Genomic DNA, 13,522 nt, shown 5'->3' with positions numbered 1-13,522 from the left:
ACCTGGTCCTACTCCAAATCCCATGCCACTTTCCTTGATGTTGACCTCCACCTGTCCAATGGCCAGCTTCACACGTCCGTCCACATCAAACCCACCAACAAGCAACAGTACCTCCATTACGACAGCTGCCACCCATTCCACATCAAACGGTCCCTTCCCTACAGCCTAGGTCTTCGTGGCAAACGAATCTGCTCCAGTCTGGAATCCCTGAAGCATTACACCAACAACCTGACAACAGCTTTCGCATCCCGCAACTACCCTCCCGACCCGGTACAGAAGCAAATAACCAGAGCCACTTCCTCATCCTCTCAAATCCAGAACCTCCCACAGAAGAACCACAAAAGTGCCCCACTTGTGACAGGATACTTTCTGGGACTGGATCAGATTCTGAATGTGGCTCTCCAGCAGGGATACGACTTCCTCAAATCCTGCCCTGAAATGAGATCCATCCTTCATGAAATCCTCCCCACTCCACCAAGAGTGTCTTTTCGCCGTCCACCTAACCTTCGTAACCTCGTAGTTCATCCCTATGAAATCCCCAAACCACCTTCCCTACCCTCTGGCTCCTACCCTTGTAACCGCCCCTGGTGTAAAACCTGTCCCATGCACCCTCCCACCACCACCTACTCCAGTCCTGTAACCTGGAAGATGTACACGATCAAAGGCAGAGCCACGTGTGAAAGCACCCACGTGATTTACCAACTGATCTGCCTACACTGTGATGCATGCTATGTGGGAATGACCAGCAACAAACTGTCCATTCGCATGAATGGACACAGGCAGACAGTGTTTGTTGGTAATGAGGATCACCCTGTGGCTAAACATGCCTTGGTGCACGGCCAGCACATCTTGGCACAGTGTTATACCGTCCGGGTTATCTGGATACTTCCCACTAACACCAACCTATCCGAACTCCGGAGATGGGAACTTGCTCTTCAATATATCCTCTCTTCCCGTTATCCACCAGGCCTCAATCTCTGCTAATTTCAAGTTGCCGCCACTCATACCTCACCTGTCATTCAACAACATCTTTGCCTCTGCACTTCTGCCTCGACTGACATCTCTGCCCAAACTCTTTGTCTTTAAATATGTGTGCTTGTGTCTGTATATGTGTGGATGGATATGTGTGTGTGTGCGAGTGTATACCCATCCTTTTTTCCACCTAAGGTAAGTCTTTCCGCTCCCGGGATTGGAATGACTCCTTACCCTCTCGCTTAGAACCCACATCCTTTCGTCTTTCCCTCTCCTTCCCTCTTTCCTGATGAGGCAACAGTTTGTTGCAAAAGCTTGAATTTTGTGTGTATGTTTGTGTGTCTGTCGACCTGCCAGCACTTTCATTTGGTAAGTCACATCATCTTTGTTTTTGGATATATTTTTCCTACGTGGAATATACACAGACACCTATGTGTCTGTGTATGTGCGGATGGATATGTGTGGGTGTGCAAGTGTATACCTGTCCTTTTTTCCCCCAAGGTAAGTCTTTCCCCTCCTGGGATTGGAATGACTCCTTACCCTCTCCCTTAAAACCCACATCCTTTCATCTTTCACTCTCTTTCCTGACGAGGCAACCGTTGGTTGCAAAAGCTAGAATTTTGTGCAGGTACGAGCAGCCTAGAGTTGCTCACCTTCATGCATTCTTTTTAAAAAAAATTGTGACTAAAGCCCTTCTGGCCTGTCATTTATTTTATACGTGACACATAAGTACTGTCTCTATCTTGTATTGTTAGTCAGTACTTACACTTTCATATAAAAAAATGTACCATAAATTTGTAATCATAGGCCACTTTAAATGTTTTAATTATGATGAAGGCACTCTTAGTAGTGTTGAAACCTGGTTAATAAGTCTAAAAATTGTGACCGAGGGCTCACATTTGTTTCTCTCTCTCTCTCTCTCTCTCTCTCTCTCTCTTTCTCTTTCTCTTTTTTTTTCACATGACTTTTAGACTCTTTATTCATTTGTTTGTGAGAGGTAAAATAATCGTCGTTTTAGTGCTATGCCAGTGACAATTTGATATAAAAATAAAAAACAACTGTCCAAATTCCAATTTATTTACATTCTACTCGAGTCATTGGGTTCAGTTTCTGTCTCCAGTAGAATATAAATAAATTGTGTTTTGGACTGTTACTTTTTATATCAAGTACAATCACTTAAGTTCCAGCATCAATTACATAAGTACTGTGAAAGTTCCTGAGCTACGCATAACGGGCTAGCCTTCTTTCTGATGCTGCATCATTGCGACAGTGGATGCGGCCCATGCGTACTGGGCTGCAGCTGGCCTCACTGTGGCTAAAACGCACATTTTCCATTGTGGCTGTATGCAGTTGATGAAATGCTACAATAGCTGTTTTTACATATTTTGTTAATGTTGTTCATAAACATTATTATTGAATGCCTGTTATAATAAGCATAGAAGTGACTCATCATTGTGGGTTATGTCAGGATTTTTGTTAACACAACGTGTATCTACTGAGGTAAAGGCAATATAGTGAAAAGTCTCAAGGATATGTTGTTTTCTTCAAGCAGATGTTTTTAAACATGAGTATTTCATTTTATTTTCCTTCTGCTATTGACATTATCTGCCATTTCTGTTTTAAAACTAATATCGAACATTTTCTTAGGTCTGCTAGGTGTTAGTGAGCAGCAGCTAGCTTGTGATGTCCTGAAGGCCACTCTAACACTGGGACCACACAGGGGTCGGCAGATGCCGACCTCTGTAGCAACTTCTGGGGGAACACTTCCATCACACCGTGGGGCGTCTGACAGTGAAGGGCTGCCCGGTACCAGAGCAGCTTTGCCGACACGACACAGCAAGTCGTTGGACCAACTGAAGACAACTGGTACAACAACAGTGCCTCAACCCGTGGTATCTGTATGCCCCATTCCGTCACAACCGAAACTGGTGCCAAATGCCGCAACACGGCGAGTGGCAGTCGGAAGGTGGACAGCCGCTGACACATCTACTGCACTGCCGACCACTTCTTCATCTGCTCCCAATCCTTCTCTGGGTGTTCCTCACATTCTCGGTGTAACACGGTCCTCGTCCACACAGATACGGCGCGAGAGAAGTGTCGACTGCTTGGAGTTACCGGCGGTAGGTGCGGGGCGATCTACTGCACCGACTGTCCCTCCTCCGATGCCTGCGACATTGCCACTCCCTCCGGGCCACGGTCTTAAAGAAAAACTGAAAAATAATCTCCGCTTAGAACTTAAAGTGGCTGACACAGAAGTGGTTGGTACTTCTCCCTCCACAGAGTCTGGTGATTCGGTTGCCAACAGTGCGTTTAAGAGGTTGGAGCAGAGTGCAAGCGTGCCTTTTAATCTCAGTGAAACCACAGACCTAACAATGAAGCAGTCGAGAAGTACGCCGTCAGTTCCGAGTGTCGCAGTGTCGCAACGTGATCAGAGGATTCCTGATGACATCGAGCCTCTGCGGTTCACGGCCAGTACCGGTGGCTCGATGCCCGATTTAGCGGGACCCCTTCCACCGACGATATCTCCTCCGAAAGACACCCCGTCGGAATCGGAGAAGTTGTCACGGACTCCTGCAGGACCTACAGAGCTCAGCAAGATAGAAGTGGGATTGTACAGTTCAGCAGATCCGGCCTTGATTTCTGTAGAGTCGAGTTTAGTCGAGCCAGTTCCAGCAAGTGTGAGACCGAAACCTCGTTCCCCGGGAAAATCACCTTTGTGCCCTTCTCTGTCCTCACCTCCCTCCTCTTCTCTTTCTGACATAACATCTGAACAGAGTGGATGGGTGTCTAACTCTAGTGGAAGAACATCTGGTGATACTTCCAGTGGTCAGTTGAGTCCAGAAGGAAGTGATTTTGTTCCTAAAATTTGTATAGAACGTCGTTTGTCTAGCAAGCAACATCGAGTAGTGAACGGTGATCAGCTGCGTGCCAGATTGCAGGAGCTGGCAGAGCCTTTAGATTCCAAACCGCCCTCAGTGGAACATCCTTACGAAGAGCTCAGATTGCCTCCACCAAAACAGTTCCGGGATGATCCTCCTCCACCAGAACCTTTCAGAGATCCTCCGCCTCCTCCTCCTCCACGACCTGTTCCCTCTATTACGAGGATCAAGCCAAAGACCTCACCCCCACTGCCAATTGACAATCTTCTGTATCATGTGTATGAAAGTGTGAAAGAAGTTGAAAAGAAATCCTTAGAACCAAATGTGCGGATTTTGAGTGAAAAAGAAACTAAGAAAGACAAATTAGTGAAAGAGAGAGAGATACAGTCCCAAGCTCAAAGTGCATCCTCAAAAGTAGAACCAATAGCAAGCAAAAAAACACCGTCTCCAAAGTAAGTGTTGTTTACTTATGACAAAATTGTTGTTTTCTTGATTATATAATTGGGAAGATGTGTGTTTTGGAATGGTAAGTACTTGTCTAAAAACAAAGTGTATGTGGTTTCAGCCTTTGAAGTTGGGGCAAACAGTAACACCAGAAGAAGGTAAATGAACTTAGATGAATAACTCACATCTATTATATAATTCTAAGTACTTACGACAGACTGAAAGTGCCGAAATGTTGATACACAAATTATTACTTCACTGATCAGGGCAAAAATAGTAAGTTACTAAAATAATGCTGCCAGTTGCTTTCGAGTGGTACATGTCTGTCCCTCATTATTTTTTCACTGTCAGCCTTATTCACCTTTGAGGTCGTATTTATGTACAGTGTGGTGCCAGTCTGTTACTAATTGCTCTCAAGTTGTTTGTATAGGTGTTTCATACTTTCTTACTTTTCAAATACAAATTTATTTCTCATTTACCTTTACAGTGCTAAAATTTGTTACTTATTCATTTCCAAGTTAACAATGTTGCTTGGGCTTTCTCAGCTGACTTTCGAATCATCTACTTTCTTCCTGTTTACTTTTGCATCTATACCAGAGGAACACATTAATCCCCAAAATATTTTCAGTAGATGTAGTATCTATTGGCAATGAAGTATCATTGAACTAGTGTTACTGCTTGGTGTAATGTAAATGAACATGAGTCTTCTTAAAGTGATTTTGTTGTGAATTACAATCAATATTTAGATAGCGTTTTGGGTTTATTATCTATTTACAGTCAATGTAAGTAAACATAGCAGTCTAATCTAAAATGACATCTTTATTTCTTACATTTTCTATAAGTAATTAAAGCATCCAACTAACGTATTAATGTTTATGATGGCACATTGGTTATGGTGGCCTTAGTTTCTGGGCATTGTTATTTTTTATGATATAAGTTTATCTGATTTGTATCTTTAGCACTTTGAGAAAATTTCATTTCAGAATCACCAAGACCTACTGGAAAAATAAATAAATTTGCTTCCAGAATGTAACAAAACATGCATGATTTTAACATATAATATTTTACATATAATTCTAACAATGTAATGAAAAAGATAGATTTCTACTCATCAAATAGTGGAGACGTTGAGCTGCATTCAGGCTAAAAAAAAAAAAAGACTGCTAGACAGATAAGCTTTCAGCCATAAGGCCATTTTCTGAATTAGATAACATACACACACACACATTCACGCAAATGCAACTTGCACCGACACATGACCACTGTCTCTCGCTGCCAAGGCCAGTCTTTCCATCTGACCCAACTTCCCAACTCATACACATTATTGACTAGTGTTCCTGTCCGCTTAATTCATTTCTTAGCTGCATTTCCTGTAATTCCCGCAAGTGGTTTGGACCTTGTGCACAACCACAGAATAAATACCGGGTGGTCCATTGATAGTGACCGGGCCAAATATCTCATGAAGTAAGCATCAAACGAAAAAACTACAAAGAACAAAACTCGTCTAGCTTGAAGGGGGAAACCAGATGGCGCTATGGTTGGCCCGCTAGATGGCGCTGCCATAGGTCAAATGGATATCAACAGCGTTTTTTTTTTTTAAATAGGAACCCCCATTTTTTATTATATATTCGTGTAGTACGTAAAGAAATTTGAATGTTTTAGTTGGACCACTTTTTTCCCTTTGTGATAGATGGCACTGTAATAGTCACAAACTTATGGCTCACAATTTTAGATGAACAGTTAGTAACAAGTAGGTTTTTTAAATTAAAATACAGAACATAGGTACGTTTGAACATTTTATGGCGATGTACTTCAAACATGATGGATGTCCGGCACATAGCTTGCGTGCGGTTGAAGCGGTACTGAATAGCATATTTCACGATAGGTGGATTGGTCGTCGAAGCACCATAGCACGTTCCCGGATTTCTTTCTGTGGGGAAAGTTGAAGGATATTTGCTATCGTGATCCACCGACAATGCCTGACAACATGCGCCAGCGCATTGTCAATGCATGTGCGATCATTACGGAAGGCGAACTACTCGCTGTTGAGAGGAATGTTGTTACACTTATTGCCAAATGCATTGAGGTTGACGGACATCATTTTGAGCATTTATTGTATTAATGTGGTATTTACAGGTAATCAGGCTCTAACAGCACGTGTTCTCAGAAATGATAAGTTTGCAAAGGTACATGTATCACATTGGAACAACCAAAATAAAATGTTCAAACGTACCTATGCTCTGTATTTTAATTTAAAAAACCTACCTGTTACCAACTGTCCATCTAAAATTGTGAGCCATATGTTTGTAACTATTACAGTGCCATCTATCACAAAGCGAAAAAAGTGGTCCAACTAAAACACTCAAATTTCTTTACGTACTACACGAATATGTAATAAAAAAATGGGGGTTCCTATGTAAAAAAACGCAGTTGATATCTGTTTGACCTATGGCAGCACCATCTAGCGGGCCAACCATAGCGCCTTCTGGTTTCCCCCTTCAAGCTATACAAGTTTGTTCTTTGTAGTTTTATCATTTGACACTTATTTCGTGAGATATTTGGCCCGTTCACAATCAATGGACCCCCTGTGTGTGTGTGTGTGTGTGTGTGTGTGTGTGTGTGTGTGTGTGTGTGTGTGTGTGTTCATTCTGTTGGGCATATCTGACAGAACAGGCACCATACATATAGAGTATATAGATTAGATGTTAGTTTATTACACACTGATCAACTTGTTGTTTCCAGGTCACTTTATTATCTATGCATGTGCTGAAAAACTTGCAACAAGACTTGAGTTGTTCAGCTATCATTGATTTGATTCACCTGGGTGAGAGTACATTACCTTGGTTTTTGAGAGGTTATCCCTTAAATTTTCACTTTCAAAATGATTTTGTATTTTGTCTATAAATTTTTGTGTTTCCTTACTATGATTACCTGGATCTTTTGCCCAGCAAAGACAACTTGTATCATCAGCATATATAGTGACGAAAAGTTAAATTATCATCAGTACGAGGAAGATCATTTAGATATATTGTAAAACGTGTTGGTACCATATTGAGAGCACTATGGCACTACAAATTTTGTTGTTCTCATCCTGGAACTTCTTGTGCCTGTGCTGTTGCTATGGTCATGCATGATTTCAGGTTATTACGTATTCATCAGATATGTTTCTAGTAGAGTTAAGAAATTTCCACTGGGGTAATCATTTGCCATATCAACACCAGTATGCCATGGTGCACCCTGCCAAAAGCACTGGAAAGATTTAAAAATACTATTTCTCGTCTTCTTTCATCAATATTTTGTGGAGCCGTATGTATAAATTCTACTGCTGCTGACATTGTGCTCTTCCTTCTTCTGAAACCATGCTGGAAACCCTCATGTGTATCCTTACTGTTATAATTTTTTTCAGAAAGTTTACTAAAGATTGAAATTAGGGCAACAGCTTTATAGTTTTGTAAAAGTTTACTGGAAAAATTTTATCTCACCCTCTTGATTGTTTGTTCTGTAGGATGTTTATCAACTGAAGGACACCTCAGGGCTCTCTCACAATTGCAGTCAGTTCTGTAGCTGTTGAGTCTATGGTGCACTGTTTATTGTACAAATGGCACTCTCTTCACCATCTATAAAAATAATCATTCAGAAGCTTACTCTCTCTGATTGGCACACTTACTTGTTTATTGAAACAATTATTTCTGTATTATTGATTTTATTTGTAGGTGGACTGTCTTCCAGTGCCTCAACTATCATTTTCAATCATCTGATCATCATCATCAGGTATCATAAAATTATTTACCGCAGTCTGTATGACAATATTCATACTGTGGTGCCAAATAAAAAGAAAACCACCATGCATCACTGCCATAAACAGTAAAATGCATTTCTGTAGTTAATTAATCTTTGTACCCTGTCATAAGAAGATTCTGACCTCCTGTGTGGAATGCATTCTGCGAACTTGATGCACCCCACACAGAAGGGTACAGTTTGCTTTTATTCCTTTTGCTATACAGTTTTGTTGTATGGGGAACCAACCTTTGTCACAGTGGTGCCAGTCTTAGATCCTGTCTAGTTGGCTGATGTTTTACTTTGCAGTTACAATGTATATTGGCATTGGAGGAGTAATATGTGGTACTCTGTCTTAAACAGTGGTTTACAGTTTTCTTTATGTTGTAAAACAGAATTGTGCAGGCTGCTTTCTTTTGGAATTTAAACACATTTACTGACTATGGTCCTTGCCCCCCCCCCCCCCCCCCCCCAAAAAAAAAAAATAATAATAAAAATAATTCCATAGCAGAGTAACAACTGAAAGAGATCATTACACTTTCATGTACTGATATGTACTATATTTCTTATTGATCTACTCACAAAACGTACTTTACTCAGTTTGGTAATGTCACGCCAATGTGATATTTCCATTTGTTTGTGTCAGCAATGGGAACTGCTAGGAATTTGTTTCATCAAAAATTCAACATGGTTATCACTTTGTGATACTGTTGGAACCAGTGGTGTTTCGTTCTGAGTGAGTGGAAATGTAGGCCAGCTGTCTTCTCGAGATTAAGGAGCGGTCTGTTTGATTTAAGCCATTAGTTTTGTTAAGCATTGCTTCCATTCAGCTCAGTCTGGACTGTTTCTTTTGTGTTACTTGTGAGAATCATGACAATGTTAAGAAATGGGTACGTTGCTACTCACCATATTGAGGAAAAGTTCCAGACGGGCAGAACAAAATGACTTATATACAATTAAGCTTTTAACCAAAAAGTCTTTTCCTAAAGTAGAAACAAACTCAGTTTCTCTCTCTCTCTCTGTCTCTGTCTCTGGCCGCTGAGGCTGAACTATGTACAGAAACTTCACCTGATGGGAGAAGCAGTCTGTTGGTGGTGGGGGTAAGGAGGAGGCTGGAGTGAGGAAGGGGAGGGATAGCAAGGTAGGAGGGGGGGAAATCATAGTGTTGCTCATGGGAGTGTGGAGGTATGTGGTGGTGACAGGGTAGGACTGCTAGGTAGAGTCAGGGCTTTTGATGGGGAAGGGAGTGGAAAAGGAGAGAAGTAGAGGAGACTAATTGGTGTGTTGGTGGAATAGATGGCTGTGTAATGCTGTAGTAGGTGCAGGGAAGGGGATAGGTAGATGAAGGGCAGGGATTAGCAAAGGTTGAAGCCAGGGGGTAAGGCAACTAGGATATATTTCGGGGAGGGTTCCCAACTGCGCAACTCAGAAAAGCTGATGTTGGTAGGAAGGATTGTGATGGTGCAGGCTCTGAAGCAGTCACTGAACTTAAGCACATTGTGTTAGGCAGCATGTTCAGCAACTGGGTGGTCTAGCTGTCTCCTGGCCACAGTGTGCTTCACTTCAATGACTACTTCACATCCTGTGCCACTTGGCCCCTTCCTATCAACATTAGCTTTTCTGAATAATGCAGGTGCGAACTCTCCCTGCAATATACTCTACATTCCTATAAACCACTTAGTCTCAGCCTTCAGTAGTTTGTGTCCTTCACCTACTTATCCCCTTCACTGCTCCCTTTCCAGCACTAAACTGCCTTCTAGTCCATCAAGTCTTCTCTACTTCTCTCCTCTTCCACTTGCCTTTGCCCCTTCAAACATCCTGAATGCACGTAGCAGCCCTACCCTGTCCCCACCATGCCTCTTCACGCTCCCCCGAACAGCAATACACCTCCCCCCACCCACCCCCCATTCCTACCCTGCTATATTTCCATCTCCCTGCCCCAGCCTTGTCCTTACTGCCTGAACCCACAGATTGCTTCTCCCATTAGGCACAATTCAGCCTCAGCGACCAGAGACACAGTGGTCATATGTGTGCGAGTTGTGCTTGTATGAATATGTGTGTGTTTTCTACTTTAAAAGAAGGCCTTTTGGCCAAAAGCTTAAATGTATAGCAGTCTTTTTGTTGTGCCTTTCTGTGACTTAGTGTCTGCTCTATGTGGTGAGAAGAAACCTATACTTTTCATAATATTGTCATTATTCCATCCTGGATTTTTCTTTGTTTGATATGAGAATCAGGGCGTCAACAGCAAAGAAAGAGGTTCTGTTCGTGGATAAGCTTAATGGAAGGTCATTTATTTAAGGCAAGGACAATAAGGGGCTTAAGACTGAGCCTTATGAAATACCATATCTTATGGTTTCTATGGACTAATGTGCATGACTGGCAATTCCTGCAGGCATGATCTCATTTATTTGGGCATATTGTTCTCAGTTTTTAGATGAACAATTTGTGACAGTTTTTGTTTCATAGAAATAAATCTTTTGCAGTAAGCTAGTGTGATTAAGCTTGGCAAAGGACTTTGAGAGTAAGAAAAATATCTATGGCTGGTAGTTTCTTGTCAATAACACTTGAACTCTAGGAATTCCTGTATTACATCAGCTGTGGTTTTCGTTTCTTGGAAGTCAAACTGAACAGATGACAAATTTTTCTTTTCCTAGGTAATGAATTTAATGTGATAGCCAAGGTCTATTGAAATATTTTGCTGGATACTGCGAGTACTGCAATTGGCTGTAGCCACTAATATCTTCTTTACTCCCGTTTTTGTGAATCAGGATATCATCAACCATCTCAGCAACTAAGCTTTGAGTGTAAAAGTTTGCAATGTTTTGATTGCATAAAAACTGTAGAGTTATTGTCAGGTATCCACCTATGTAAAGTCACTGATATAAGATAACGATTGAGTGCTCAGCGTTCATACCACACCTCGAGTGATGGAGATTGGAGGAGTTACACACATAGGCCTTTTTAGGGTGTACTGCGCTGTCACTTGTGGAACTAACAGCCACTCAGTTGTTGCATTTGATGACTCCTGTAGTGTTTTTAGACTGCTGCACAGAAATCAGAGATGCTACGTTGGATGGTGCTGGTACTGTGTCCTTACCAGCTCAATAAATGGATGTTGCCTTCTATCTGAATGAAGTCCACTCCATCTGCAAACAAGATTAGTTACAATCAAATTTCTATATCTACATCTACATCTACATCTAAATCTTCATAGATACTGCTCAAGCTACCATATGGCGCATGGCGGAGGGTACCCTGTGGCACTACTTGTCATTTCCTTTCCTGTTCCATTCACAAATAGAGAGAGGAAAAAATGACTCTTTGTATGACTCCATATGAGCCCTAATTACTCATATCTTATCTTTGTGGTCCTTATACACTATGTATGTTGGCGGCAGTAGAATCGTTTGGCAGTCAGCTCCAAATGCTGCTTCTCTAAATTTTCTCAATAGTGTATCTTGAAACGAACATTTTGTTCCATCCAGGGATTTTCATTTGAGTTTCCAAAGCACCTCCATAACATTTACGTGTTGTTCGAACCTCCCGGTAACAAATCTTGCAGCCTGCATTTGAATGGCTTCAATGTCTTTCTTCAATCCAACCTGGTACGGATCCCACACACTCGAGTAGTACCCCAGAACTCTAGAATATGTCGCACCAGCATCCTATATGCGGTCTCCCAGTGAACCACTGTTTCCTAAAATTCTCCCAATGAAGCGGAGTCAACCATTTGTCTTCCCCACTACAGTTCACACATGCTCATTCCACCTCATATCGCTTTCCAACATTATGCCCAGATATTTTCAGTTTGACTGTGTCAAGCAAGACACTAGTAATACTGTATCTGAAAATTACAGGTTTGTCCTTCCTATTCATCAGCATTTGCTTACATTTTTCCACATTTAGGGCTAGCTGTCATACATCACACCAACTAGAAATTGTGTCAAAGTTGTCTTGTATCTTCCTACAGCCACTCAACTTCAACACCTTACTATACACCATGGCATCATCACCCAACAACCGCAGATTGCTGCCCACCATGTTAGCCCAATCATTTTTTTATACAGAGAACAACAGCAGTCCTACCACACTTCCCTGGGGCACTTCCGACAGTACCCTTGTCTGTGATGAACACTCGCCATCGAGGATAATTTACTGTTTCATTATTTAAGAAGTCTTTGAACCACTTACATATCTGTGAACTTATTCCATAAGATCATACCCTTAACTGCCTGCATTGATGCACTGTGTCAAATGCTTTCCAGAACTCTAGAAATATGGAATCTGTCTGTTGCCCTTCATCCATTTTCTCAGTATGCCGTGTGAGAAAAGGGCAGACTTAGTTTCGCATGAGTGATGCTTTCTAAAACCATGCTGATTCCTGGACATAAGCTTCTCAGTCCCAAGAAAGTTTATTATATTCTAACTGAGAATATGTTCAAGGATTCTGCAGTGAACAGAAGTTAGGGATATTGGTCTGTAATTTTGCGGGCCTGTTCTTTTACCTTCCTTATGTACTGGAGTCGTCATGTGCGCATTTTTCCAGTCTCTTGGGACCTCAAAGAGGGTTTTCCAAAACCTAGACATTGTGCCCAGAATTTCACTTTTACCTAATTTGATAATATGCTTACTATTAAATTACGGCTGACTTAACATGACATCTGGATAAACCATTTATTTCATTTGATCAGTATGCAAAGGTCCAAATTGATATTGATTATTATTTACTTATTCTCTTTGTAAGTGTAAGCTATTTTATTCAAGCATGCCACACTTGTAATTGTAGTGCACCTATGAAAAACATAGCTGATTCACTATTTGGGTAAAATACTCTAAACTTAAAAACAGGTGCCATTAGTGTAGTGAATTTAAAACAGTTTCCTTTGTGTAGCTCTGTGTGAAAACGATTTGCATTAAACATTCTCCCAGGCCAAAATTCTGAATATTCATTTGATCTGATCCAGACGATCATTGTAAGATAACAATTCCTATCTATCTATCTATTCTCTCCATGTCAAAATATGTGAAATTTGTATAGTTTGCAAATTGTAGTGGCAATTCTTCATACACAGTTCCAAATCGATATGGATTTTACTGTACAAGCCTGTACGACACAAGGTACCATCACTATATTATTGTTCCAACATGTCTAGATCTGGTACCCATAATGAGTGACCTTTCTCCAGTTACATCATAAATCATAATTTTATGAGGTAATGAATGAACTCAATAAAAGAATTCTGCTGCATGAACAAAAGTAACACTAGAATATTTTTGTAGCAAAGAATACCACTCACCAAAATGCAGAAGCATTGTTGTTGATGGGCACACACAAAAAAGAAAATTTGCGTAGTCATATTTTGAGACAGAGTACAAGTAAACACACACACACACACACACACACACACACACACACACACCCCTAAGTCCCTACATGATGTCAGCTGAAG

At 41.2% G+C, this 13,522-nt stretch overlaps 1 protein-coding gene across 1 annotated transcript in view; it reads left to right on the top strand.

Annotated features, from left to right (window-relative positions):
* LOC126253673 (protein FAM135A) overlaps positions 1–13,522 on the top strand; it is a 615,476-nt gene that overhangs the window by 533,870 nt on the left and 68,084 nt on the right. The window contains exon 11 of the mRNA XM_049955193.1: positions 2,620–4,303. Within this exon, the coding sequence (XP_049811150.1) occupies positions 2,620–4,303 (1,684 nt within the window). The remainder of the gene's footprint in view (positions 1–2,619; positions 4,304–13,522) is intronic.

Source organism: Schistocerca nitens, chromosome 4 (genome assembly GCF_023898315.1).
Source record: "Schistocerca nitens isolate TAMUIC-IGC-003100 chromosome 4, iqSchNite1.1, whole genome shotgun sequence".
NCBI classification, from domain to species: Eukaryota; Metazoa; Arthropoda; class Insecta; order Orthoptera; family Acrididae; genus Schistocerca; species Schistocerca nitens.
The sequence above is the reverse complement of the archived record's forward strand: the minus strand, read 5'-3'. Positions and strand labels throughout refer to the sequence as shown.